This window comes from Amphiprion ocellaris, chromosome 15 (assembly GCF_022539595.1).
Source record: "Amphiprion ocellaris isolate individual 3 ecotype Okinawa chromosome 15, ASM2253959v1, whole genome shotgun sequence".
Taxonomy (NCBI): domain Eukaryota; kingdom Metazoa; phylum Chordata; class Actinopteri; family Pomacentridae; genus Amphiprion; species Amphiprion ocellaris.
This window is the reverse complement of record NC_072780.1, coordinates 1,963,984-1,988,534: the sequence shown is the minus strand read 5'-3', so window position 1 is coordinate 1,988,534 and position 24,551 is coordinate 1,963,984. Positions and strand designations below refer to the sequence as shown.

At 39.5% G+C, this 24,551-nt stretch overlaps 2 protein-coding genes and 1 long non-coding RNA gene across 7 annotated transcripts in view; 1 reads left to right on the top strand and 2 right to left on the bottom strand.

Annotated features, from left to right (window-relative positions):
• The window catches only part of rnmt (RNA (guanine-7-) methyltransferase), a 10,730-nt gene extending 9,517 nt beyond the window's left edge, over positions 1–1,213 (bottom strand). Inside the window, exon 1 of the mRNA XM_023298088.3 lies at positions 1,113–1,213. The gene's annotated coding sequence lies outside the window, so the exon portion shown is untranslated. The remainder of the gene's footprint in view (positions 1–1,112) is intronic.
• Positions 1–15,821, top strand: part of LOC129350593 (uncharacterized) — an 18,089-nt gene extending 2,268 nt beyond the window's left edge. Inside the window, exons 2-5 of one of the 5 annotated variants that reach the window (XR_008604044.1) lie at positions 2,891–2,950; positions 3,231–4,084; positions 4,494–4,584; positions 4,806–5,654. This is a non-coding gene — a long non-coding RNA (uncharacterized LOC129350593). Of the gene's footprint in view, positions 1–2,890; positions 2,951–3,230; positions 4,700–4,805; positions 5,655–5,731 lie in introns of those variants that run through there. The other 4 variants (XR_008604045.1, XR_008604042.1, XR_008604043.1 and 1 more) reach the window with 4 other exon arrangements.
• On the bottom strand, positions 14,193–24,551 carry LOC111587988 (C3a anaphylatoxin chemotactic receptor-like). Its single transcript, XM_023298087.3, has 3 exons — positions 24,402–24,551; positions 18,650–18,836; positions 14,193–17,610 (listed from the first exon to the last, which is right to left on the bottom strand). The coding sequence occupies exons 2-3, from the start codon at positions 18,827–18,829 to the stop codon at positions 16,717–16,719; spliced, it is 1,074 nt and encodes a 357-aa protein (XP_023153855.1). The 5' UTR covers positions 18,830–18,836; positions 24,402–24,551; the 3' UTR covers positions 14,193–16,716.

The window sequence follows — 24,551 nt, the reverse complement described above, 5'->3', positions numbered from 1 at the left end:
ACTGGTCCCTGGTACAAAAGAGATTGGGGACCCCTGGGCTAGATGATGCCAGAGAGACTCACGTTCAGATTTTTGTCAAACTTTTATTCTATTTAGTAAAATGCAAAACAGGGGGGATTTCCCAACCATATTTGCAGGCATCCCACACAAAACCAAGTCAAGATCGAGAAATAAATCAAGTTTAACGGGTGATTAATTCATTAGCTGACAGCTAACTGGTGTCTGTGCTAAACTACTTTGATTGCATTTGAGAGTGTGAACGTGATGGAGGTGGTTTGATACATTCCTGCATTTAGAGTTTAGTTAAAATGTTAAAGGAACCTCAGGAGTAGCTACTGGAAAATAAATAAAACTCATTATAGCTACTTCAGCCAAAACAAGCAGCATTTCGCTTAAAACTGAGTTAAATCAGCAGGTTTAGCTTGGAATTAACAGGTCAGACTGATTGGACTAATTAACCATTAGTTAACCATTAATTAACCATCATCACTGAGCTGCTCTGATGTTCATTAAACTCTCTATCCATCCATCCATTTTCTATACACCGCTTAATCCTCACTAGGGTCGCGGGGGGGCTGGAGCCTATCCCAGCTGACTCGGGCGAAGGCAGGGGACACCCTAGACAGGTCGCCAGTCTGTCGCAGGGCTACATATATAGACAAACAAGCACTCTCACATTCACACCTACGGGCAATTTAGAATAATCAATTAACCTCAGCATATTTTTGGACTGTGGGAGGAAGCCGGAGTACCCGGAGAGAACCCACGCATGCACAGGGAGAACATGCAAACTCCATGCAGAAAGATCCCGGGAAAGCCGGGACGCGAACCAGGGACCTTCTTGCTGCAAGGCGAAAGTGCTAACCACTACGCCACTGTGCAGCCTAAACTCTCTATTTTCTGCTAATTACCGTTAATGGCAGTAGCTGGCATGCTAACAGCTAACAGCTCCGTTAGTCCAATAAAACTCCGGCTGAGATAAACCGGATTCAGCCGGTACCAGCCGGAACCAGCGACCGGATCTAAACTGTCAGCATATAGTAAACAAACCGGTAAACTCGGTGGTAAACGGTGAAAAACAATAAATGTTAGAAAATAAACAATCAACTCACGGTCCTCTGGAGGATACAACGCGTGCGCTCTGAGCAGCGTCCGGCCGTGCTTACGTCACTTTCCTGCGTCGCCTTAGTGACAACATGGCGGCGATGTAAACAAAAACATGATCGAGAGGAGAGGGCAGGTTTCTGAGCTCCTGCAGGATCAATATATCGATTACAAACAGTCCTCAGTCTTATTATCACAACACTCCTGATCACTACGTAGATCTCTTTTATTATCACCTGACGGAGAACATTTTTTACACATCATAAATCTGCGAATAAACCAAATTCCGTTAATAAATCTACTAAAATTAGAATGTTTTCTGATTTTCACCATCAGTAGACACCGTAAACACATACTAATATCAAACATTACTTATTTCAGTGTTCCGTAAAATTCGGCATAATAATAATAATAATAATAATAATAATAATAATAATAATAATAATAATAATAATAAAATCAATGCTGTGAGACTCAAAACAGGGGTTTGAGAAAGTTAGGTAAAGTTGGCAAGATATTCACAGATTCGGACTTCCGGTGTTCCAGTTTGACTGGTGATCAGGTTAACTGGCGATAGTTTCTGTCTCCAGATGTTTCGTCCGCAGATTCGTCACGATCAGACCTGGATTTACGTTAAATAAAGATACCAGATAAATTAGACCTCGCCGAAAAACGTCGGCATCACTGCTTAATAAAGTCTGTATCCATGTAAATATCATCTACAGACAGTAAAAAGAAACGTGCGGGCCGAAATAAAAAACACGTATTTTTCAAGTACGGTGAGAGGATTCGAAACCACGTAATCCTGCGATAAAATTACGAGACCACCGTTTTACTCATTGTGCTACCGATCAGCTCGACAAGTATTCTGCTTCATCCATATGGATCACTGTCATCCTGTCAGGTGTTTAACACCTGGTGATTGTTCAGGAAACACGTCCATGTCAACTGGGGATAGTCACAACTTAACACAGGCTTCCTGGTTAATAACGAGTCAGAAAACTATTTATTGTCTCACCAAGAAAACCCACAACATGAAAGCACGTCCACTGCTGTGTTGTGTGTTAGTTTGTGTGTTCAGTGGAACAGATCCAGAGCAGAAGTTCGAGCTTAACTCGGGTTTGTTCTCAGAAACACTCAGACCCTCAGCAGCCTCCCATCAGAACAACATGCAGCACATCAGCTTGATTTGCTAAAATGCATCAGAACAAACTGAGACCACGTTGTCAAAACTCGTCACTCAGACAACAATAAAAACTCGTTCAGTCATCCACGTCCTAACCGTCATTTCAGAGCACTTTAACCGCTGACAATATTTTTATTTTTTTTTTTAAAGGAAGTAAAGGGATTCGACCTGGTCAAAGCAAACAATGGTTTATTCGCTCTACACAGTGAGCCATAAGCAGGAGGTATTGAAGAAGACTACAGTCACATATGAACGTTACAGCTACAGATATTCCTGTTGGACTCTGAAGATATTGTGCTGCCATATTTGTATATTTAGCCTACATGTACTCTGAGGTGGATTAGGAACATGTCATTAAATCAAATACTGTCAAACACCACAATTCACTCAAGTCTTCCTCTGCGACATCTTTAAATACAAAAGAAGCTAAACAGCTGAACGAAACTGGCAGATTTGATAATGATTCTATTGAGGTTCTGCACTAGTAGTTACAAGTGCAATGTATAATGACATTGGACTTTTATCAACTGTTGATTTAGAAAAAGAAAAAAAGAGTTTTTCCACATGCATTTCACAGACAATCTTCTTCTCTGTTCGCAGTTGCCTGCTAATCTTGATTTGGAAGTAGAGGCTCAAGGAAATGGACAAGGAATACTAGAGGTATTATCACGATACATAAGAATGGACTTGTAGAATGTTGTAGAATGACATGAATGGAGTATGGGGTTACTAACCAAGACTGACCTCATTCGAGTCTCACTTTCATGGCGTGCTGAAACCGCAACAATCCATTCTAAATGTATTTCAGAAATATCACAAAGACCTTGCCGCTAAGGGCTTTGTTTATGAGTACAATACTTATACGCTACTGTCTGCTTTTCCTCTTATGTTTGTTTGTTGTTTTCTCCTCTGTGCCTCTTACACGTGGTTTTCTTTCCAGTACAGGGAAAGACGACCACGGGTTGTGACCTATTACAATCAGCTGCATGAGGTGGAAGAGAAAATGCCCTGCAAGCACTTTGATCTCAACGTCACTTTTGAAGGATCCAGCGGTAGATCAAATTCTCACACTATATCACATATTTTACACGACGTCCTTCAGACGGGTGACAAATTAAAGCAAATGCACTTTAACAAAAAAAAAAAAAAACAAAGCATTTTGACTGCTGACCTGAGTAAATTTAGTAAATTGAATTTATAAAACACTCGCGTACAATCTCTTAAAATACATACGTTTTGCATACATCACAATGCAAGGACTGTGTGTGCTCATCTTCAGGGACTTTTTGTTCGTATTATTTTTGTTAAGATCAAATGAATACATTATTGTTAAGATCAAAATAACACGTTGGAGCATAATTACATCAAATACACTATTACATACGCTCTAGCCCACCATATAATATATACAGCTGTACATTAATTAATGCTTTGCTGCTGTCCCGGACCAGAAAAGCCTCCAGCAGATGTAGAAAAGTCAGACAAGATCAAGTAGTTGTTGTTGTTGTTATACGTGTACACGACTGTGCAAAATGTTAGATCGGCAGCAATATCGACTACCTTATTACAAATTGCAGGGCACAGTTTCACAGCTTTGGGTAGTTCAAAATATCTTGTGCCAGTTCCTCTGTGGACTGACACTCTGTACATTATCTGATAGGTACTTTATTCATTCCCTTAGGGAGATTCAAGGTATGCATGAGCTCACGTGTTACATAGAAGATAGAGGGCCACTGTGCGAATGAGCATGCAACAGACATCCCAAATCTGCCTAAAATGCTGGTATTTACAGAGGTGAGCTTAAAAAACTGTTAATATTTACAATAAAGTGCAAATCGGTGTTATTTGCAATAAAAATAGAGCATGATAAGAGTTCATAATACAATAAATATAGCATTTGAAGTACAAACGATGTCAGAGCTCTGTGGAAGAACATCTGTTGGTCTGCAGATGCAGGTACATCTGTTAGTCTGCTGCTGCAGGTAGTTCTTCATGGATTCTTGGTGTGCCTCAGTAAAGACCGATTCCTCTGGTTTTTCTTTCAGACTCATTTTAAAATGCTGCTGCTCACATGCTCAAAGACTTTAATCTGATCAGTGACTGATTGTACGTTATGCCTTTACATGAACAATGTGACAGCAGCTGATTATAGTCGTATAGTCATCGTGCCCTTTGTCAGTGCTGTTCTTTTTCTCATTCACAGCAGGGCTCTAGGACCCGGAGACGTCAGGATGGTGGTTCTTGATATCAGTCTACCAACTGGATTCACCCCAGAAAACTCTGACCTGGAGATGGTAATCACCTTCTAGTGCTAGTGCAGAAAAATCTGAAAGCTTGTGTCAATGGTGTATTTAAGTGTCTTTAAAATGAATGTAGTATTTTAAATAAAAGTTTGTAAAAAGTTTACTACATCATGATAATGACCTTCTCATGGATGAGACATGAATGATCGCATGTTTAGGACGGCGGCGTTGCTAACTAGCTAACAGCTGACTCTGTTTATGTGTGTGTCCAGCTGTCCAATTCAGTGCATCGTTACATCAGTAACTTCCAGATTGTAGACAACCTGAGTGACAGAGGCTCCCTGATCATTCACCTGTTCAAAGTAACATCACTGTATTTATAATTATTATTCTATGTCATATCATTTTATGTTATTCATATGCTTTTCTTTTTTTCCAAGAAGCAGGTTTCTCAATGCTCAGTAAATAAGTCTTTATGACCACAGTCAACAATCTGAGGCAGTTTTAGGCTACTACACAAAACCGGCTTGTTGGTACCAAAGCCACGGTTCAGAACTCAGACTTGCTAAATCAGTGTTAGTGTAGTGCAGTGTAGGGCTGCAGCCAGAGTACTGACGATAGTTAGCAAGAGAGATCATATTTCTCCTATGCTGGTTTCTCTTCATTGGCTTCCTGTGAAATGTAGAATAGAATTCAAAATCCTTCTTCTGACATATAAAGCTCTTAACAACCACTCTCCATCATATCTTAAAGACCTGATAGTACCATATTATCCTAGCAGAACTCTTCGCTCTCAGACTGCAGGCTTACTTGGAGAAGCGACCTGTAACTTCTCTCTAAAAGTAGAATGGGAGGCGGAGCCTTCAGTTATCAGCTCCTCTCCTGTGGAACCAGCTCCCAGTTTGGGTTCCGGAGGCGGACACCCTCTCTAATTTTAAGACCAGGCTTAAAACCTTCCTTTTTGACAAATCTTATAGTTAGGACTGACTGGGGGACCCTGAGGGGGTCAGCTGGAGTCTTCCTCTTGGACGTCCCTTAGTTCTGCCCCTAGTTCTGCTGCTACAGGCCTAGGCTGCTGGAGGACCTCTCTGGATGCACTGAGCCCTTCTCTATCTAGCATTATATACAATGGTATACAGTAATATATACCATTATTGCATTACACTCACTCTGTTTCTCCCTGTGTCCTTTCTCCGAGTGTCCCTGATCCCAGAGCTGGATGCTTCAGATCTGTGGTGGTTCTCCCACCAACTGGCCTAATCTCCATCTGTGGGATGCTGCTGCTGCTGACCTTCCTCCAGCCCACTGCTTCCAGCTGCCCATTTCCATCAATCTACTCTGCATCACCCTCACTATACTTGATTTGCTCGTCTACATATTTTTGAATTTACCACCAGCTATATATGTAGTATATTTAATGCCAGAGCCATACACCGTAGCAGTAAACTATAATCAGTTTCCAGCCCAGAGGGATATATGCGCAGATTTTTTTTAAATACCATGTAGAAGACTATATACAGGAAGATGAGGTATCAGTTCTTGCACATAGATATACAACAGTCCTTTATTACTCCCCAGGTTAGGGGAAATTTCCAGTGTTAGAGCAGCAAAAATCTTTCAGAGCAGCACTAACTACAGTTTACTACAGTAAAGATAATAATTATAATAACAATAATATATACAAGAATGAAAAATGAATAAATACAGTATTACTACACTATAAGTGACATCAGCATAAAGTGGCTTGTGGAATACATGTAATTGTAAAAGTGCAGAAAATGCCAGCAGTGCAAGGAGTTGTGGAGATTTTCTCAAAACAGGTGAGTCCTGTGAATATGACCAAAATATGAGATAAAACTACCAGAAACATGTACAAAATGACCAAAATATGATTGGTTGATAATGTATCAGTGTTGTTATTGATTATTGATCGGTTGCAGGGACAGAGATTTGTGTCTGAGTCTCTGCTGTCATCTAATCTCTCTCATGTAAGATCATGTCACAGGAGGGGGCGCTACTGTCCTCTTGTGGACACAGGCGGTAACGACACGACATTATTATTAACTGTATAGCTGGCGACATTACAGATGAGCAGCACTTCCTGTTAATCTTCAACGTAAAAGCATCTTTCTTTATTGTACATTTTATGTCAAAAGTATTACTAAGCGATTTTGGTCGATTCAGAAGGATCTCTGGTGTAAACCAAGTCGTATTTGACGACAGCTAGCTTCTCCACTTGCTCCAATTACTTTTGTTGTAGTCCGAGTCACGTCCAAACAGGAAATGAATCCACAATGTAGCTAATGACAATCTATAGCTGCATCTCCGTGATGGCAGCGTTAGCGAGCTAGCAGCTAATCAGAAGCTAGTGACAAGCTAACTCCAGCGCTACAAGCAGCGTCTCTTTAAAAGGTGCTGATCACGATATCAGGCTGAAACGTGAGACCTGGGACAGGAAAAGGAGCTAGAGCGCTGTGTCTTGCAGAGGATTTATTTTAGAACTACGCATGTTAAGGTATTAGTCCGTGTCATAGCAAACCCTCGTTAGCACTTCCGCTAGCTCGGCTAACACTTCCGGTCACGAATGCATTTGTACATTAGCTATAACGTGTTCATTTTTGAACGTATAGTGGCAACAAACACAATTTGAGACTGTCGACAAGCTAGTGGTCCTCAAATAGATTTTGTTTCATACTGCAGATTCTTCTGAGTCTCACAAAACCACGTTTTAGCATAATAGCATTACGATAGTTTTACGTTGAAACAGGAAGTGCTGCTTCTCTGTAATGTCGCCAGCTTTGCCTCAAATAATAATAGTGTCGTTACCGGCTGTGTCCGCCAGAGGGCAGTAATGTGTACAGTAAAGATTTAGTGACTTTAGGGGTCATTTTGAATGTTTTTATGGCTATTTTTGCTTCAGTTTGTTCATGTTTTGTCTCATATTGTGACTTTAGGGGTCCTTTTGCATGTTTTTATGGTTATTTTTGCTTCAGTTTGTTCATTTTGTGCCTCGTATTGTGACTTTAGGGGTCAATTTGCATGTTTTTATGGATATTTTTGATTCAGTTTGTTCATTTTTTGTCTCATATTATTACTTTAGTGACTTTAGGGGTCATTTTGCATGTTTTTATGGCTATTTTTGATTCAGAATGTTTATTTTTGGTCTCACATTGTTACTTTAGGGGTCATCTTGCATGTTTTAATGGCTATTTTATTATTCAGTTTGTTCATTTTTTGTCTCATATTATTATCATAGCAGAGGCTCATGGGTAATGTGGTTCTGAGGCAGCCAGGAGCAGAGGCTCATGGATAACGTAGTCCTCTGTTTCCAGTCTTTATGCTAAGCTAGGCTAACAGTTCTAACCTCTTTCCAGTCTTTATGCTAAGCTAGGATAGCTGTTTTCCTCTGTTTCCAGTCTTTATGCTAAGCTAGGCTAACAGTTCTAACCTGTTTTGTCTTTCTGCTAACCTAGGCGTTTCATGTGTTCCTCCAAGTCTCTGGAAAAGATCAAAATATCATCCAGATAGACAAAAACAAATCTCCCCAGCATGTCGCGTAACACATCATTAGATGTTGGAAAACTGCAGGTGCATTAGTTAACCCAAAAGGCATAACTAAATACTCAAAATATCCCAAAGGAGTATTAAAAGCAGTCTTCCACTCATCCCCCTCCCGTATTCTAATTAAATGATATGCATTCCTCAAGTCCAACTTGTTGAAGATTTGGGCACCCTGCAAAGAGGAAAACGCAGAGTTAATCAGAGGCAGGGGATAAGAGTTTTTAATAGTAATGTCATTAAGGCTTCTAAAATCAATACATGGCCGAAGGGTCTTGTCTTTCTTGTCCACGAAAAAGAATCCAGCTCCCAAAGGTGAAGAAGAATCGAATTTTGCCTGCTGCCAGAGAGTCACGGATATAATTTTCCATAGCCGTTCGTTCAGGTTTCGATAAATTATACAGACGGCTAGAGGGAAGAGTAGCCCCCTGTCGCAACTCAATGGCACAATCGTAAGGCCTATGAGGGGGAAGAGCTAAGGCACGATCCTTGCTGAACACAGGAGCTAGGTCATGATATTGGGCAGGTATAATGTCTAAATTCACCTGATCTGGAGGTGTAGAGGCTTCGACAGCCGCCGGAGTCAACGCAGACTGAAGGCAACACTGATGACAGTCTGGACTCCAGGCAGAAATCTCTCCTCCAGTCGAGCTGTGGGTTGTGACGTTTCAACCAAGGAAAACCTAACACTACAGGGGGATCAGAAGAGTCAATAACGTAGCACGAAACCTTTTCACAATGGTTCCCAGCAATAATCAGATAGGTGAAGTCTTACGAGTCACTTGAGCTAACTGTACTCCATTTAAAGCTCGGGCAATCAGAGGCTTATCCAGAGGAATGGACGGAATTCCTAACTGCTGTACTAAGTTGCTGTCCAGAAAACACTCCTCAGCTCCAGAGTCCACCAGTGCAGGAACAGATAAGGCCTCAGAATTCCAGCACAAGGTGGCTGGAAGCTGCAGATGTTGTGGAGAGGTAGTAGCGGTTTGGCTCACCAGAATCCTCCCACTTACCAGGCAGCCGAACCGTTTGGCTGACGACCAGGGCAAACCGCGATGAAGTGACCAGCCTTTCCACAATACAAACATAGACAAGAGGCTCTCCGGTGCTCCTTCTCCTCAATGGATAGCTTGGCCCGGCCCAGCTGCATAGGCTCTGGTTCCGGCAAAGGCACCAGACCATCCAGGACCTGGGGAACCGCAGATATAGTGGCAAGGGCTCCCGAGGCACGTGTCTTCCTCTCACAGGCGCTCTTGCAGAAGATTATCCAGGCAGATAGCTATATCTATACACTGGTCCAGGGTGGAAGCCTCTTCTCTCTCACGGCCAGCTCGTCCTTCAGGATGTCCTGAAGGCCCCTGTAGTACGCCCCACGTAGCGCTTCGTCATTCCACCGGTCTCGTTGGCCAGAGACCGGAATTCCACCACATGCTCCGCCACACATCGAGATCCTTGGGTGAGAAACGGCAAACGATCTGAGGCATCCCTGCCACGTATAGGATGGTCGAATAATTTCTTCATCTCAGAAATAAAGGCATCATAAGAGCTACTGAGGGGACCTTGTCGTTCCCAAACCCCGGTTCCCCAAACCCTAGCAGCACCAGACAAAAGACTAATTAAAAAAGCTATTTTAGCCTTGTCTGACCTGTAGGAGTGCGGTTGTAAACTAAACACCAAGGAAACCTGGGTCAAAAACACCTGACACGATCCAAAATCCCCACTATAACATTCTGGTAATGGTACATGTGTCTCTTTGTCAGGGAGAACAGGACTAACAGGAGTTGGAACCACAACCGGAGCAGGAGCAGATGAACGGCTAGCCAATTGTGTAACCCTTTCTGTTAACGTGGAGAGCTAGCGCGGTATTTCTGCTCATGAGGCTGCAAAGCATTTCCTCATGTTGCCCTAAGGCAGTGTTCTGATTAGCTATAGCTTGGTCTATAGTAATCACCGGCGTCCCTCCAGCGGCAGCTTCATTTCCCGCTGAGCTTATTCTGGCTGGACTGTACTGTTACAGCAGATTCAAAAGGCTCAGGAGCAGGAAATGAAACACCAGCGTGAACATTTTAAAGATGCTTTTATTCACAACAAGAAACTCTATACAGGAACCGGAACTAGAATCTTAAACAAGAACTAAATTACTACTAGAACTAAAAAACAAAAAACATCTAGAGGTACAGAGGAATAACTACATGAACATGGAAACTGAAATTAAGGTTAACCCACATATGGTAACACCAAGGTAGGGAAACAACTGAAAATACAGAACTAACCCAGCCTAGACTACCAGTAATTATGAACTGAAACCCCAGACTAAAGCTATCCTATGCAGAGCATAAAATACCTTAAGTTAAATACGGAACGCTGATTATTTAATACGACATATTAACAATACAAAGAGTCTGGTGATACTAGGGCTTGGAGACTTGGCTGATGAGCTGAGAACAATCCTTTTGGTTTGACTTCATCTAGAACTCTCCCTCCCGGTGTTCACCATGTGCTTGGTAAGTTGGTGTCAGTAGAACCCGGTCGTGGCAGATGTTTCCAGAGAAAGTCCTCTTCCCAGGTGTACGTGGATGTTCCCAGGTTAAGCTGGCGACAGGTGGAGATCCTCCGGAGAAGAAGACAGAATCCGTGGTTGGGTGGAAAACCAGCAGAGGAAGGAACCCAGGCAACTCAGCAGGCAGGAATCAGCTTTCTGAACACAGAAAATAGAATTACTGACAATTCTAGGCTGGTGGCAAAGACAGTTCTACTCCCAGCACTAACTGGAGATTAGACGACAGTCCAGCTTTGAATGACGGGTGCCATCTGCTTTTATAGAGACGCTCAGAGACCAGTCACTCAGATCCACCTGCAGCTCATCTGCTGATTACAATGTAGCACACCTGCTGCCAGCTTCACCTAGAACACACCTAGGAGAGAGAGAACAGGAAGCACTACCACAGTCCACAGCCTTAAACTGTGGCTCTGACAAATATTTTCTTTAAGAACATTCACAAAGTTTTTTTGTGAATGTTCTTAAAGAATTTTTTTCCACAAAAGATGGTTGAAAATTTCCCAAAAATGTTGGAAATGTGGACAAGTTTTTTTTTTGCCCCCCACATTTTTAAACTTTAAAACAGGACAATTTGACCCGCAGGGCGACTCGGGAGTCAAATAAAAATATCAAAGATTACAGATTTGAACAGACATGAAATCAGAATTTCACTCAACTCTTACAGACAAACCAACAGACTGGATACTGAGGATGTGGTGTTCAAGCTGCTATGAAGAAATCTGAAGAATGTGGAGACGTGAAGACAAATAAAAGAGTGGACGGCCAAGAAAATGGTTTGAGGAGGAGCTGCTTAGAAATTCTTCTTTGAAAAACTGGAGGAAGTCCAGCAGCTTCATCTGGATGCCGAGCTGATCCGTCAGTTTAGAGGAGTTTGATCAGGAATGTCCTCTGAGGAAGCCAAGAAGGCACTTTTATAGACAGAGAACAGGAATGGAAGGCTGGAAGATGCAGAAACTCACAGAGATTATCGGGAAGATCAACGGAGAAGAGCTCTGTGGAGCGATGAGCCAAAGATTAACAATATCAGTTAAACATAATGGATGGTTTGTCGTTGGTTCAGGCTGCTTTTCTGCTTTTCCCTGATGGAGATGATGTCCAAACTGACTCAATCAGTACTATCTATCTGTCTGTCTGTCTGTCTGTCTGTCTGTCTGTCTGTCTGTCTGTCTGTCTGTCTGTCTGTCTGTCTGTCTGTCTATCTATCTATCTATCTATCTATCTATCTATCTGTCTGTGTCTGTCATTGGTGAAATCACATCTGGATAAACTAACAGCCGATAAAACAGCGACATTAATGGACTTTCCTCCCGAAAGTCTAAACCTGATTATTAGAGAAGCTGTGTGAGATCATCTGGAGAGAGAAACTGATAAAAGATGATGCTAGTCTAAAGAAGAATTCTGAAGGGAGCTTTCTGTTCTATATACAAGATTAGTCAAGAAAACTTTGGTTGATCCAAGAGAGTTCATGATGTTCTGAGGAAGGCCAGACTAAACACTGACTTTAGCCTGTAGACGACGTGTTGTTTTGATGCTATGCACACATTTCCTGTATTTTCTTGTTGTATCTTAACCCTCCTGTTGTCTTCATTTACGGGCACCAAAAAATATTGTTTCTTTGTCTGAAAACAATCCAAAAATTCAGCAAAAAAATTCCACAAATTTCTGAAAATTTGCAAAACCTTCAGGAAGAAAATTCCAATAATTCCTTAAAAGTTTCCCTTAAAAGTTTTATTTTAAAAAATCCCCCAAATTTGGCAAGAAAATTCTTGTAAATATTTTCAAAAAATGAGTAAAAATCTTCCAGAAAAATCCTAAAAAACACTAAAGTGATTCCATATATATCAGTAAAACTTCTAATATTTTCTGTAAGAACATTCACATAAAAATCAACCAAAATCCAGTGAAATTCGCTGGATTTTGGTTGATTTTTTGTGAATGTTCTTAAGAAACATTTTTCACATTTCTTTTTTTCCACCCAAAAAATGTTCAAAGATTTCCCAAAAATTTTGAAAATGTGGACATCAGAAGTTTCACTGTGAAAATATATATTTTCTCCACATTTTCAAACTTTAAAACGGGTCAATTTTGACCCACAGGACGACACGAGGGTTAATAAAGAGACTGAGACATAAATATATAAATGCTTATTACTATCTGCTAAAATGACAAACATAAACTAGTCAGTCAAACATCCAATGATTGACCTTTATTTTTCACCAACACTCTCTAAATCATCTCTAAACAGTTTATCAGCCTTTATTTTCACATTATAATCATATATTCACAGAGCTACATCATTTTTTGTTGTGGTTTTATTACAGAAAGAACAGAACTGAGCTTATTTTTATCTCTGATCACGGTGAGTTTTAGATCTAACACAGAAATGTGAGTTTAATATAAACAGTCTCGCTGTACAAACAGTTAATGAAATGATGTGGGAGTAATCTGCAGAGTAAATACTGTCCAGCTGTGCTTTATGGGCTGGTTGCTACAGACCCACGCTGCTTGACAGGGTTTCCTGGTTACAATTTTATTGATTGTAAGCATGTCGGCCATAAAAGTCTCTTCCTGGATCTGTTCTGAGGTTACAGTTACTTTTCGATCACTAAAATAAACATGCAAACTAGCTGCTTATGAACCTCAAATTTTGTGGTTTGTAGGGTTTTACATATTGCATGTTGTCTTTTTTTTTTTTTAAATCAGCAAAATAATACCATTCATCAGAGACAGAAATTTTTGAAACAGAAAAAATCATTGGATTTTCAACTTTCTGAGAGTCCTTGAATCTGTGATGAGCTGTTCTGATGGGAAAAATAATCACATCTAAGTGTAAAAATTACAATATTTTATCGAAATTACTTTATTCTACATGTCCCATTTAAAAAAAAAATTAAAAGTCAGTAATAAGCCACTTTCACTGTGTAAAAAACAACAACAACAACTGAAGTAATGACTGATTTACATGACAAAAAAAAGAAAGTTGTTTTGGGTTGAACTGCAGGCTGTGTCTACATAGAGCAGTGATCAGAGATCCATAGTAGGTAAAATCACCAATTTTTCTAGTGTTGGTAACCTGTGGAGACCTGGAAAAATACTGAATATGCTGATTCCATATTTTTACAATTTTTATACAACAAATAATCAAAGAAACTCACATTTCCTCTTTCGCTTGTTTGTGATTTATGGCATTAAAACTTCGCTAAACTGCACATTTCTGAGTTCTCTCCTCTTCTAGTCATGGTTGTGGTGTTTCCATAGAGATGCAGGACTGAAAAATGAGTCAACAGGGAGGAAAAAATGTGACAAGAGCAAAGAAAACACCCAGAAACTGCCTTAAAAAACAACCGATGTACTGCAGAGTTTCAGTTCATGCGACCTTCAGTGTGACCTCTTTACCCAAGACGGAGTCACGACCGAAGTTATTACCGTCTTTCCTTTAAATAGTTTCACTTCCCTCTGCCTTCCTTCTCAGTCCTCCAGACTCACAGCAGTTCCACTTTTAACTGTAATCACATGCAAAGCACAACTCAACAGGAAAATCTGAATCTGAGCTCCATTTATTTCCACATTTAGAACCTCCATCCAGTCAGTCTGCTCACTGAAAGGTCAGCAGTTTGGACAAATAAAACAGAAGATGAATTTAGATATCTACAACTAATGGTTTAGAAGAAGCACTTTGAATAAATAAAAACAACACTTAGCACCGTCCTCTTAAAACAACCATTTAATCCTGTCTGAGATGAAGAGTTTAAATTGAAAGGAGAATCGTCTTAAAAGACCACATTGGTGGTTTTTTAATGTAATTGCCAGTTTTGTACTAATTATGGACCAAAAAATGGTTTTGTTTGCTGCAAGCAGAGACATTTTCACAACTCTGTGACTCAATATGGTCATTTTTCTGCGTAAAACCATTGAATTGATTACCTTAGTGGATAAATCTGATTTCAGGGGAGTCGGTTGAAGACTTTAGCTCCCTGAAAACCTGATTCGTGAAATTTTGCAGGTCTCTAAAATATTTACACATTGCTACAGCACTTTTGTCATCACTTTCTATGTTTTTTGTATCTCGTCACCATGGATAATGGCACATTCAGCTGATATTGATTTATGAATCATGCAGGAGATTGATTCATCAGTAATTCACACAAAATCATCAACTTCATTCTGCAACTATTACTCAAATAAACAGCGTTTCTCTCCCTCTTAATGTGCTTCCACACCTCCATGGGGCTCTTACTGCTAATATTCTTAAAAATAATAATCAATAATGATGAATAGAACAGCCTCGTAAAAGTCATACCTGTCATTTCTAACCACAAAACAGTGAAGCAAAGTGAGTTCCTCCAGAAGCCACAGTTTCTCACACTAATGATGACAGTTTGTTGTTGTTTATTGCATCAAAATGTTGCAAAAGGGAGTTTCAAAACAGCCCCTACTGCTCACAGCTGCATTATTGATTCATCATAACAGAACTGAACAAAGACTGAGCACTGGTACTTCCTCCTCAAACAGGTTTTAGATCATCTCACATGTTTGGTGAGGAGACTATGGAAAGGATTTAGAAATGTAACCAGAGAAATATCTAGATCAGGGGATTCAAATTAATTTTAGTTCAGGTTCCAGATTCATCCCAGTCTGATCTCCAGTGGACCAGACCAGTAAAACCACAGCATAATAACCTATAAATAACCACAACTCCTAATGGGTCCTTTGTTTTAGTGCAAAAAAGTACATTCTGAAAATGTTGCCATTTTAGGAACTATCTTTTCACAAAACATTATGAATAAATGGAAATTGGTTCAGAAAAATAAATTCAGTTTCATCAACATTCAGTCTCAGTTTATCATTTCCACATTACAACTTCCAGATCACAGAGTGTCGACAAAGGAACACAACATTTAGTCATCTGGAACTGAACCAGAGAGGATTTTACTTTTAAGACAAAAAAACCCAACAAAAACAAGACAAAATATTACAAAAATGAGATATATAATGACAAGAGAGAAATAAGATGGCAAAAAATGAGACAAACAACACAAAAAAACAAAATTCACAAAAAAGTTACAGAGCGACAAAAAATTGGACAAACAAGACAAGAAATTACACAAATCACACAAACACACAACAACAAAAACAATACACAAAACAATGAATAAAGCAAAACACAAAATGACAAAAGTAGGACAAAAAACACAAGCGAGACAAAAAGGAAACACAAAACGACAAAAACAAAAAACAAAACAACAAAAACATGACAAAAATGACAAGTCAGACAAAAAATACAACGAAAACAACAAAAACTAGACAAAATATTTAAAAATGAGAGACAAAATGACAAAAGAACAGTGAACAATCAAGTATTTTACTTAATGATCAAAACAACTTGAAACAAAACAACTACAAAGTGACAAAAAAATTACGAGATAAAATGGCAAAATAAAAAATGAGACAAAAATGAGACACAAAATGACATGAAACAAAACAAAAAAGAGACAAAATATTCGACAAAAAGTTACAAAGCCACAAAAAATGGAAAAAAAATAGACAAAAAATGACAAATGAGAAAGAAAATGACAAAAACATGAGACAAGTGACAAAAATCAGACAAAAAAAACTACAAAAACAAGACAAAATATTGCAAAAATGAGACAAAATGACAACAGAACAATGAACAATCTAGTATTTTACTTTATGATCCAAACAACTTGTCATGGTCTAGAAAATACTTTAAATTTATAGTTTTACTAATTTACAATCTGCAGTTAATTTTTCCACTTTGAGGGCCGGATTGGACCCTCTGGAGGACCGCTTTTGGCCCACGGGCCACATGTTGGACATCCCTAGAGTATGTAAAGTCACCTGTGGACAGATGTTGGCCCAAAAGTTGCACCCTTTTTTCTGTTTTATGGTATTATCACTTTCTACTTCTAGCCATGGTTGTGCTGTTTCCATACATGTGCAGAACTTGATGAATGAAAAATGAGCACAGCAAAAACAAAACGCCCAGAAACTGACTGGACTTCAAGCAGTTACAACCTGTACAGTCCTTTAAGTGGAGGAGAACGTTAAACTTTAGCTACGTTCACTGCTGACTGACTCCTTCCTGCCACCGCTACAGTACTGTGCTTCGACCCGGAGCTGTCGTCCAATGAGCGGTCGTTGGACTGAGTCGTCCGTCCGTCCACGTCGTCCGCTAACGCCCTCCTGTAGACGCCCGTCAGACTCTGCCTGAGGCGCCCCCTCACCTCCAGCCCCATGCAGAAGTACAGCAGCGGGTTCACGCAGCTGTTAAAGTAGGCGATGCCCTTCGCCAGAGGGTGCCAGATCTTCACCACCGGGTTCTTGTTGTCCACCATCTTCACCAGCAGGAGGCAGTGGTACGGCGCCCAGCACAGGAAGAACGCAACGACCAGCGACGCTAATATACGAAGGGGGCGGGACTTCCCTACCAGGCGGGTGCGTCTGATGCCGAGGCCGGCCAGGATGTAGCAGATGAGAATGACCATAAAAGGCACCATGAAGCCGCACAGGAAGCGGATGGAGTAGAGGGCGGCCCTGGTGATGTTGTCGCCGTCCGCCGCCAGCTTCACGTCCACAGAACACTTACTGAGATTTTTCTTTCCCACGTAGACCTGCCGGTAGATGAAGTACGGCGTGCTGAGGAGGATGGCTGAGGTCCAGACGAAGACGGCCACCACCCTGGCAGCCAACAGGGTACGGCGGCGCTTCGAGAAGACGGGCAGCCAGACGCAGAGCACTCGGTCCAGACTGATGACGGCCAGCAGGAAGACCGAGCAGAACATGTTGGCGTACTTGAAGAAGCCGTTGAACTTGCAGAGGAAGATGCCGAAGGGCCAGTGGTCGAAGAAGAGCTTCTTGATGAGGGAGAAAACCCGCGTGAAGCAGAAGATCAGGTCAGCGATCGCCAGGTTCACCAGCCACACATTGGTGACCTTTGGCTGGGGAGGAGGAGAAAAACAAGAAGAATGCAAAGGAAGGTTAGCTTAATCCAGCAATGTAGATAGAAATAAAGAAAGTTAGTTAAAACAATCCACTGTGAGCATCAATGCACCGACTGTCCAATGGAGTCTCACACCAAAATCTACAGGAACAATGCTGTACCATGTGAAAATCATGTTAGTTTCTCTACTAAGGCTATGAAATGATAAGATCCTGACATATTTTGGCTTCCACGCCGCACGATTCACTAGTTTGTTTCACTTTACATCTAAAAAGAGCAACAAAATCATAATCCACAGGACTTTCACTGGAAAGGTGATTACTGTGTCGTCAATCTGAGGTGGCTGTTTACTTTCATTTTCATTTGCAGTTTCTTTTCTTTATGCCACAAAACTGCCTTGTCAAGTTCAGGCACCAAAACTACATAATTAGATTTAGGTATAAGTTTATGCACTAAAATTAATTGATGAGATTTAGGTACCAAAACTACATAATTAGGTTTAGGTACCAAAACTACTTGGTTAGGGCTACCAAACCTTTTGGTAACTACTTATTGAGATTTGGGCACAAGAACTACTTTGTGAGGTTTGGGTTCCAAAAATACTTGGTAAGGTTTCAGTACTAAAACTATTTTATGAAGCTTAGACACCAAAACCACTCTGTAAAGTTTAGACAAAATAAAAGCTTACATAACAAAACTACTTTATCAAATTTAGGCACAAAACTACTTGGTTAGGAATGAAACTATCTGGTAAATCATGTTGTACATATTGGGAAACTGGTTATCTTTTAACATAAAGTATCTATCTATCTATCTATCTATCTATCTATCTATCTATCTATCTATCTATCTATCACTAAAGACTTGAAAAGGTCGACGTTTTCTCCTATCTAAAACACCAAGTACTTCTAACTCCTTCATTACTTAAACTGTATTCTAGAGAGATAAACATACCAAATGTTGTGGACATTTGTCATAATTATGATCCAGTTTTCTGCTATCAGCTCAGAAGGCATCATTCTGCACCATGTACCCACCCTGAGCTTGATTCCAGCCACCCAGATCACCACCGAGTTCCCTGCGATGCCGAGAACGACGGTCAGCGTGTAGAGGACGATGCTGACGTTGTCCATGACGGCGTCGATGTCCACCGAAGACGCCTGGTCGTCCTTGGAAGGTTTGAGGATGGGGACGGTCAGAGAGGCGTTAAGAGACATGGTGTGGCTGAAAACAAAAGAGTAGAACAGAATGTAAAAGTTCTGTCATAGAGAGAGTTAAAAAAGACAAGAGGAGCTGACATGGAGGCTGATTAACAGGGTTATTACGTCAGAGCCTGAAAACAGGGAAAACATTTGAATATTTGTGAGCACAGTTTAGAAAAATTGCTGAATTTTTTCACCTATAAGTGTGTCAATGAATGAAATCACATTCCTTTGCAATCCTGGGTTACATGCACTAGAATTAGATTCTTTTATCATACTGAATATCTATGCAGTCACACAGGACATTCCCTTTATGTGTTAAAACACTACAGTTCTTAATTTTTCATGTGATGACAGAGGATTCCATAGAAAGTTTGTCGTGTTTCCTTCCTGTTCTTGTTGGTTTTCAGCCAACCAAAAATGATCTCTTCATTTTAGCGGCCAGTTTATAAGTGTTGGATTTAGGGGACTTTCTCTTTTGCTTTTATGATAAAGACTTTGAGATAGTCCTTCTGATGAAACACAGCATGCAAGGAAATAAAACTCCACTGTCAAACAAAAATAGAAGCTTTTTCAAACAAGTATTTTTTTTTTCTAATCACAAGCCTTAATCTTCATATGATGCTATGGAAATAGACGTGTCGGAACGAACACGGGTTTCTGAATAAACTGTCTGAATGCATAATGCTGATGAGTCAGCTGAGTCATCGTCTGATAAAACGTCTGTATTTGTGTGTTTGTGCCATCTTTAAAATGCAGTATGAATGTGCAAAAGGTGGAACATTTGGAACCGCAACCGAGAGAACTGATGCTGAGTTGTTGACCAGCAGTTTCAAACCTCGGCATTGTGTCGTAGTGAACATCGAAGGTGTTAAATGTATCATTTCCTGTTTTATCTACATTTAACCCTCCTGCGGGTCAAACTGACCCATTTTAAAGTTTGAAAATGTGGAAAAAATAATATATTTTCACAGTGAAACTTCTGATGTCCACATTTTCAGAATTTTTTGGTGGAAAAAAAATGTTAAAAATGTTTCAAGAATATTCACATAAAAATCAACCAAAATCCAGTGAATTTAGCTGGATTTTGGTTGATTTTTATGTGAATGTTCTTAAAGAAAATATTGCAAGTTTTACTGATATCTATGTAATCATTTTAGATATTTTTAGGATTTTTTTTGTGGATTTTTACTCATTTTTTGAAAGTATTTACAAGAATTTTCTTGCCAAATTTGGGGGATTCTTTAAAAATAAAACTTATAAAGAAACTTTTAAGAAATTATTGGAATTTTCTTCCTGCAGGTTTTGCAAATTTTCAGAAATTTGGGGAATTATTTTGCAGATTTTTTTGATTTTTTTCAGACAAAGAAACAATATTTTTTGGATGCCTTTTTTGGGTTCTTAAATGAAGACAACAGGAGGGTTAATATTGCTTCCAAATAGCTGTGTTTTTATCTGTGGCTACTTTTCCGTATAATGTACTACATAGTTCAGTAATTTTGACATTAGATTATATGGTTTTCATGCATGTTTTCCTTCATTCATTCAGCCTCAATTAAAATTCGTAACACATCGAGGACGCATTGTGTTCCACTTTTACAGGACGATCTTCTAGCTTCCTGGTTTTTATTTAGACTTTCTTTATATTTCACTTCTGCTCCTCGTCTGTCCACCGTTCTACCGTCTGACCCAAATAAGAAACAAGAAAAGGAATTAACATAAAGCAAAATTAAAGTGTTTTTTAATTTTGATTCGGCAGCAAAGCAAACATCAAACCACAGACGTTAAAACGATGAAAACAAAGTCTGAACATCGACTCAGCTCGTGTTGATCTTTGATTAGTGTTATGGATTGATAGGAAAGGCTGTTTTTTTCCAGCTAACCCTCCTCATCAGGTATATCAGCTGCACCTGTGAAGCAGAGCTCAGCTGTGGGCTGTTGGTGATCAGTCTCTATAAAGAGAGGTTTTGAATCTTAGCTCAAGGGAAAGGTGGCTCAGAAGGTTCAGCACCATCAGCTGAGACTCTTCCGGAGGACTGAGTGTCTGAATGTGAGAATCAAGTCATTCTTTGCTCATTTTTTCCAAACAACCCTTTACAAAACTCCCACATAAGTTGTGTTTTGGGTCATAATTTTTAGTTCTGTCCCGATTGATTCTGTAGCTGGGACAAATCTCACTATCACTTTTTAGAGAACCAAGACCCATTTTTATTTTTAACCCCATTTTGAGTTTCCCCATTTACAACTATTAGGACCTCTGCTAGTTATTGTGGTTGGTAACGGACTTTGTACAGCCTCTGTACGTCTGAATGGCTTGTGGAGACTTTATTGATTCCAGCTGGCTGAAGACTGAGCTCCAGAGCCCACCTGGCAGTGATCTGGAGTGATTGTCCTGGAGCTCCAGACCTGCTCAGCCCTGGTTCTCCCTGCCTCCCAACTCCTCAGATTGGTCCACAAACCACGCCTGAAGAGGATAAATCTACAACCAAGCTGTTAGTCTCGGTAGCAGGTAGTTGTGACCAGTTCTCCTGGTGCCTGTTTGTGTATTCCTGTTTGGTCCATCGGTTCTGGATCCACTGAGGGGTGATTACGGACATTACGGACTGAAATCTGTGCTTATACAATCACAGTGACATTAACTACCTTTATGCTATTCTGAGCTGAAGCACTGAAGAACACATTCTGGGAACATGTGAGACTTTCATTATTGTTGCTTCAAAGAAGACCAGTATGGCACTTTTAATGACATGGACACTAGAAATAGACTGACTCCATGTTGTTGTTGACATTAAATTGTAGAAAACAAAGTGTGAACATCACTGCATTGGTCATGATGAGAGGAAGGACATGAAAACATCCCATTCAGACATTTAGACCTCCAGAGCTGCTCACTGAGTTGTAAATACAACCTCCAACTGCATTAATCTGATTAAATAATTCACAAACATTTTCAAGTACTACAATTATCAACTAACAATTAACACATCCAGACAACATAAAGACATTTTATTACTTCCAGTGACGACCCCACCTAAAAAAACTACACACTGGAAAAATGCCCTTCTCAAAACAAGAAAAAAAACTTATTTCAAGCAACTTTTACTTTGAAATAAGTGAAAAAATCTGCCAATAGAACAAGTGAAAAATGGCTTGGTAAGATTTCTTGAAATAAGATATGATATTTAGAATATTGAGGTCTTACAATTAGCTGGGAAAACTTGTTTTAAGCTCTATTTTATCAGGATTGTCAAGCTTAGGTGTCTTAAAATAAGTCAGACATGCTAAAAAAAAATAGTTTTTCACTCAAAAATAGATTTTTGCTTTCATGTAACTTCCTACGTTGAGATGTAATAAACCTGTTTTGAGTTGTCTTGTAAAATACAATGTAGAACAAGATAATTTCAAGATTGTTTGACTTAACGATATTTAAGATGCATTGTTTTAAAACAAGTCCATCTGCTGAAATGTCACTTAAGTGAATTTATCTTAAATTGAGTTGGATGAGACATTTTGACTAAAAATAAGACAAATAGACTTGGTAAGATTTAGAGTTTTTGCAGTGCAGTGGTTCAGTTTTTGTAGTGGGGTGGGAAGACCAAAGCAAACATCAGACCAACGGAGATTTCCGGCGCTGAAGTTTTCCACAGCAATAATCAACGACATGAGCAGCTAACAGCTTTAGCAAGAAAAAGGAACAAACTTATGTTAATGTTAGAACCACACATATAGAGCTTGAAGAAAGAGGTTTTAGATCTGTAGGTCTGATAAAACTGTGAAGCAGGTTGGAACTACATGTCAAAAATAACATTCTTGTTGTAGAAACCGTTAGAGGTGACCAACAACTAAATATACTTTGACCTATATGTCACAATTTTAGCTCTGAGTCATAAAGTGATGCCTACTCACATCCTGTGAACTAAACTGGTCAACTTCAGCCTCAGTAATGGTCCCTATAAGTTAGATATTTCACTAAACAAACAAGTAATTAGTTTTTTTTTTCAGGCCAACTCGAAAATATTAAAATTAGTCTTAGAAAAGAATATCATTGTTTGGTTGCACTGCTCATACCTGTGAGTGAGCATCATTTAAGGCAGCATAGGGTTAGAAGAAGACCAGTAAAGATAGACGATAGATAGATAAGATGGATAGATATTATAGAGTAATAGCTTTTATACTTTTTAGGTAAATAAAGGGTAAAAGTGTTGGCTACTGTCAGAGCTCAGTCTGTACAACTCAAAAAATAAATAATTGCACGATTCTTCACCTACTTGATTGTGCTGGTTTATTGGTTTCAGGCTACAATGTTTGATTTCTACACCCAGTTGAGTTGCATTGTGCATAATGGTTTAGAACAAAGATTAGGTGCTGTATCTGGTGCAGCTCTGGAATGAAGGTGGGGTTATAAATGCTCACAGGGTCTAAGTATCAGACTAATTCCTGGGTAGGCTTTCTGTTAGTCAGATGAAGAAGAATCTGGGGTGTTGATGAAATCACAATATAAGGGATAACCTCCTTAAACAGGATTTATTTTTGACAGTTTGGTCAATATTTATGCAACACTTCTGTCACTGAAATAGGAAATGCTCTTTTAAGATGCATTTTACATTGAATTTGTTGCACAAAGTTACTTTTTAAATGTTGAATATGATCTTTTTAATTTTTCCCCTGATAGTTATTGTCTCACAGAATGAAACCACTGAATCTAATTTTCACGTTTGCTTAATGTAATGAACCTTAAAAGTTTAAATCACAGTTACTGGCCAGAGATTCAGTCTGGTGTGAGTGGATGTGTGTTCAGTATTCAAAGACTTTTTGGTTAATTTAATTTGCTGCAGCACGAATATCATTTTTCAAGATACTGGTTTCATATACAACAGACTGACTTACTGCAGTTATGTTTCATATCATACTAGTACAAGAGATGCCACACAGCAGCCCTGTATGTTCTACTACTGTGAAACAACTAATACAGTACATAGTATAATAAAAGCATAATGCCCACAAGAACATGGTTTAATCAGTACGGTAAAAATCAAAGTATGCCTCTGCACACTGTAAATAGTTCAATTCTCTTTTCAGTTTCTCTCTTTTTCTACTTCTAGCACTTGCTTCTAATTTATCTTGTAACATTATCATCTATTAACCTGCAGCACTTTCTCTTTTTTTTTAATCTTTTAAACTTGTTAAATGCTCTAATTTTCAGTATTTACTGTCATGCATCCAGACAACAACAGACAACAAATTCCTCTTATCTGGAAAACCTGCTGATTTTGGATCTGCAAAGCCACGAAATAGTGTAACTAAATTTGCCGGAAAAATGTTAATTTGACTTCACATGGAAAATGAAGAAGCATAAAAGAATGAAGCGTGTTTGTTTAGTTTGGGTTTGTGGTTAAAATGAGTGATGAGTTTATCTCTGACCACACGTAGTCGCCTCCCTGTGACTTCCATAAAACACTCAGCCTTCAAATAAACAGAATAAAGACGGCAGCTACGCTTTTTAAAATGCATTTCAACACTGTCAGACAGAAATTAGAAACATCAAGCGACACAATCTGTGGAATCAGAACCAGCCCTGGTGTCCTACCTGTAGATGTGGACCTGATGTCACAGCTTCAGTCGCATCTTCTGAAGGGTCACTGCTACTTCAAATGGTTTTATTAGTTCAAGTGTGTTCTCATGTGTTCTCCCTCTGTCACACACACACACACACACACACACACACACACACACACAC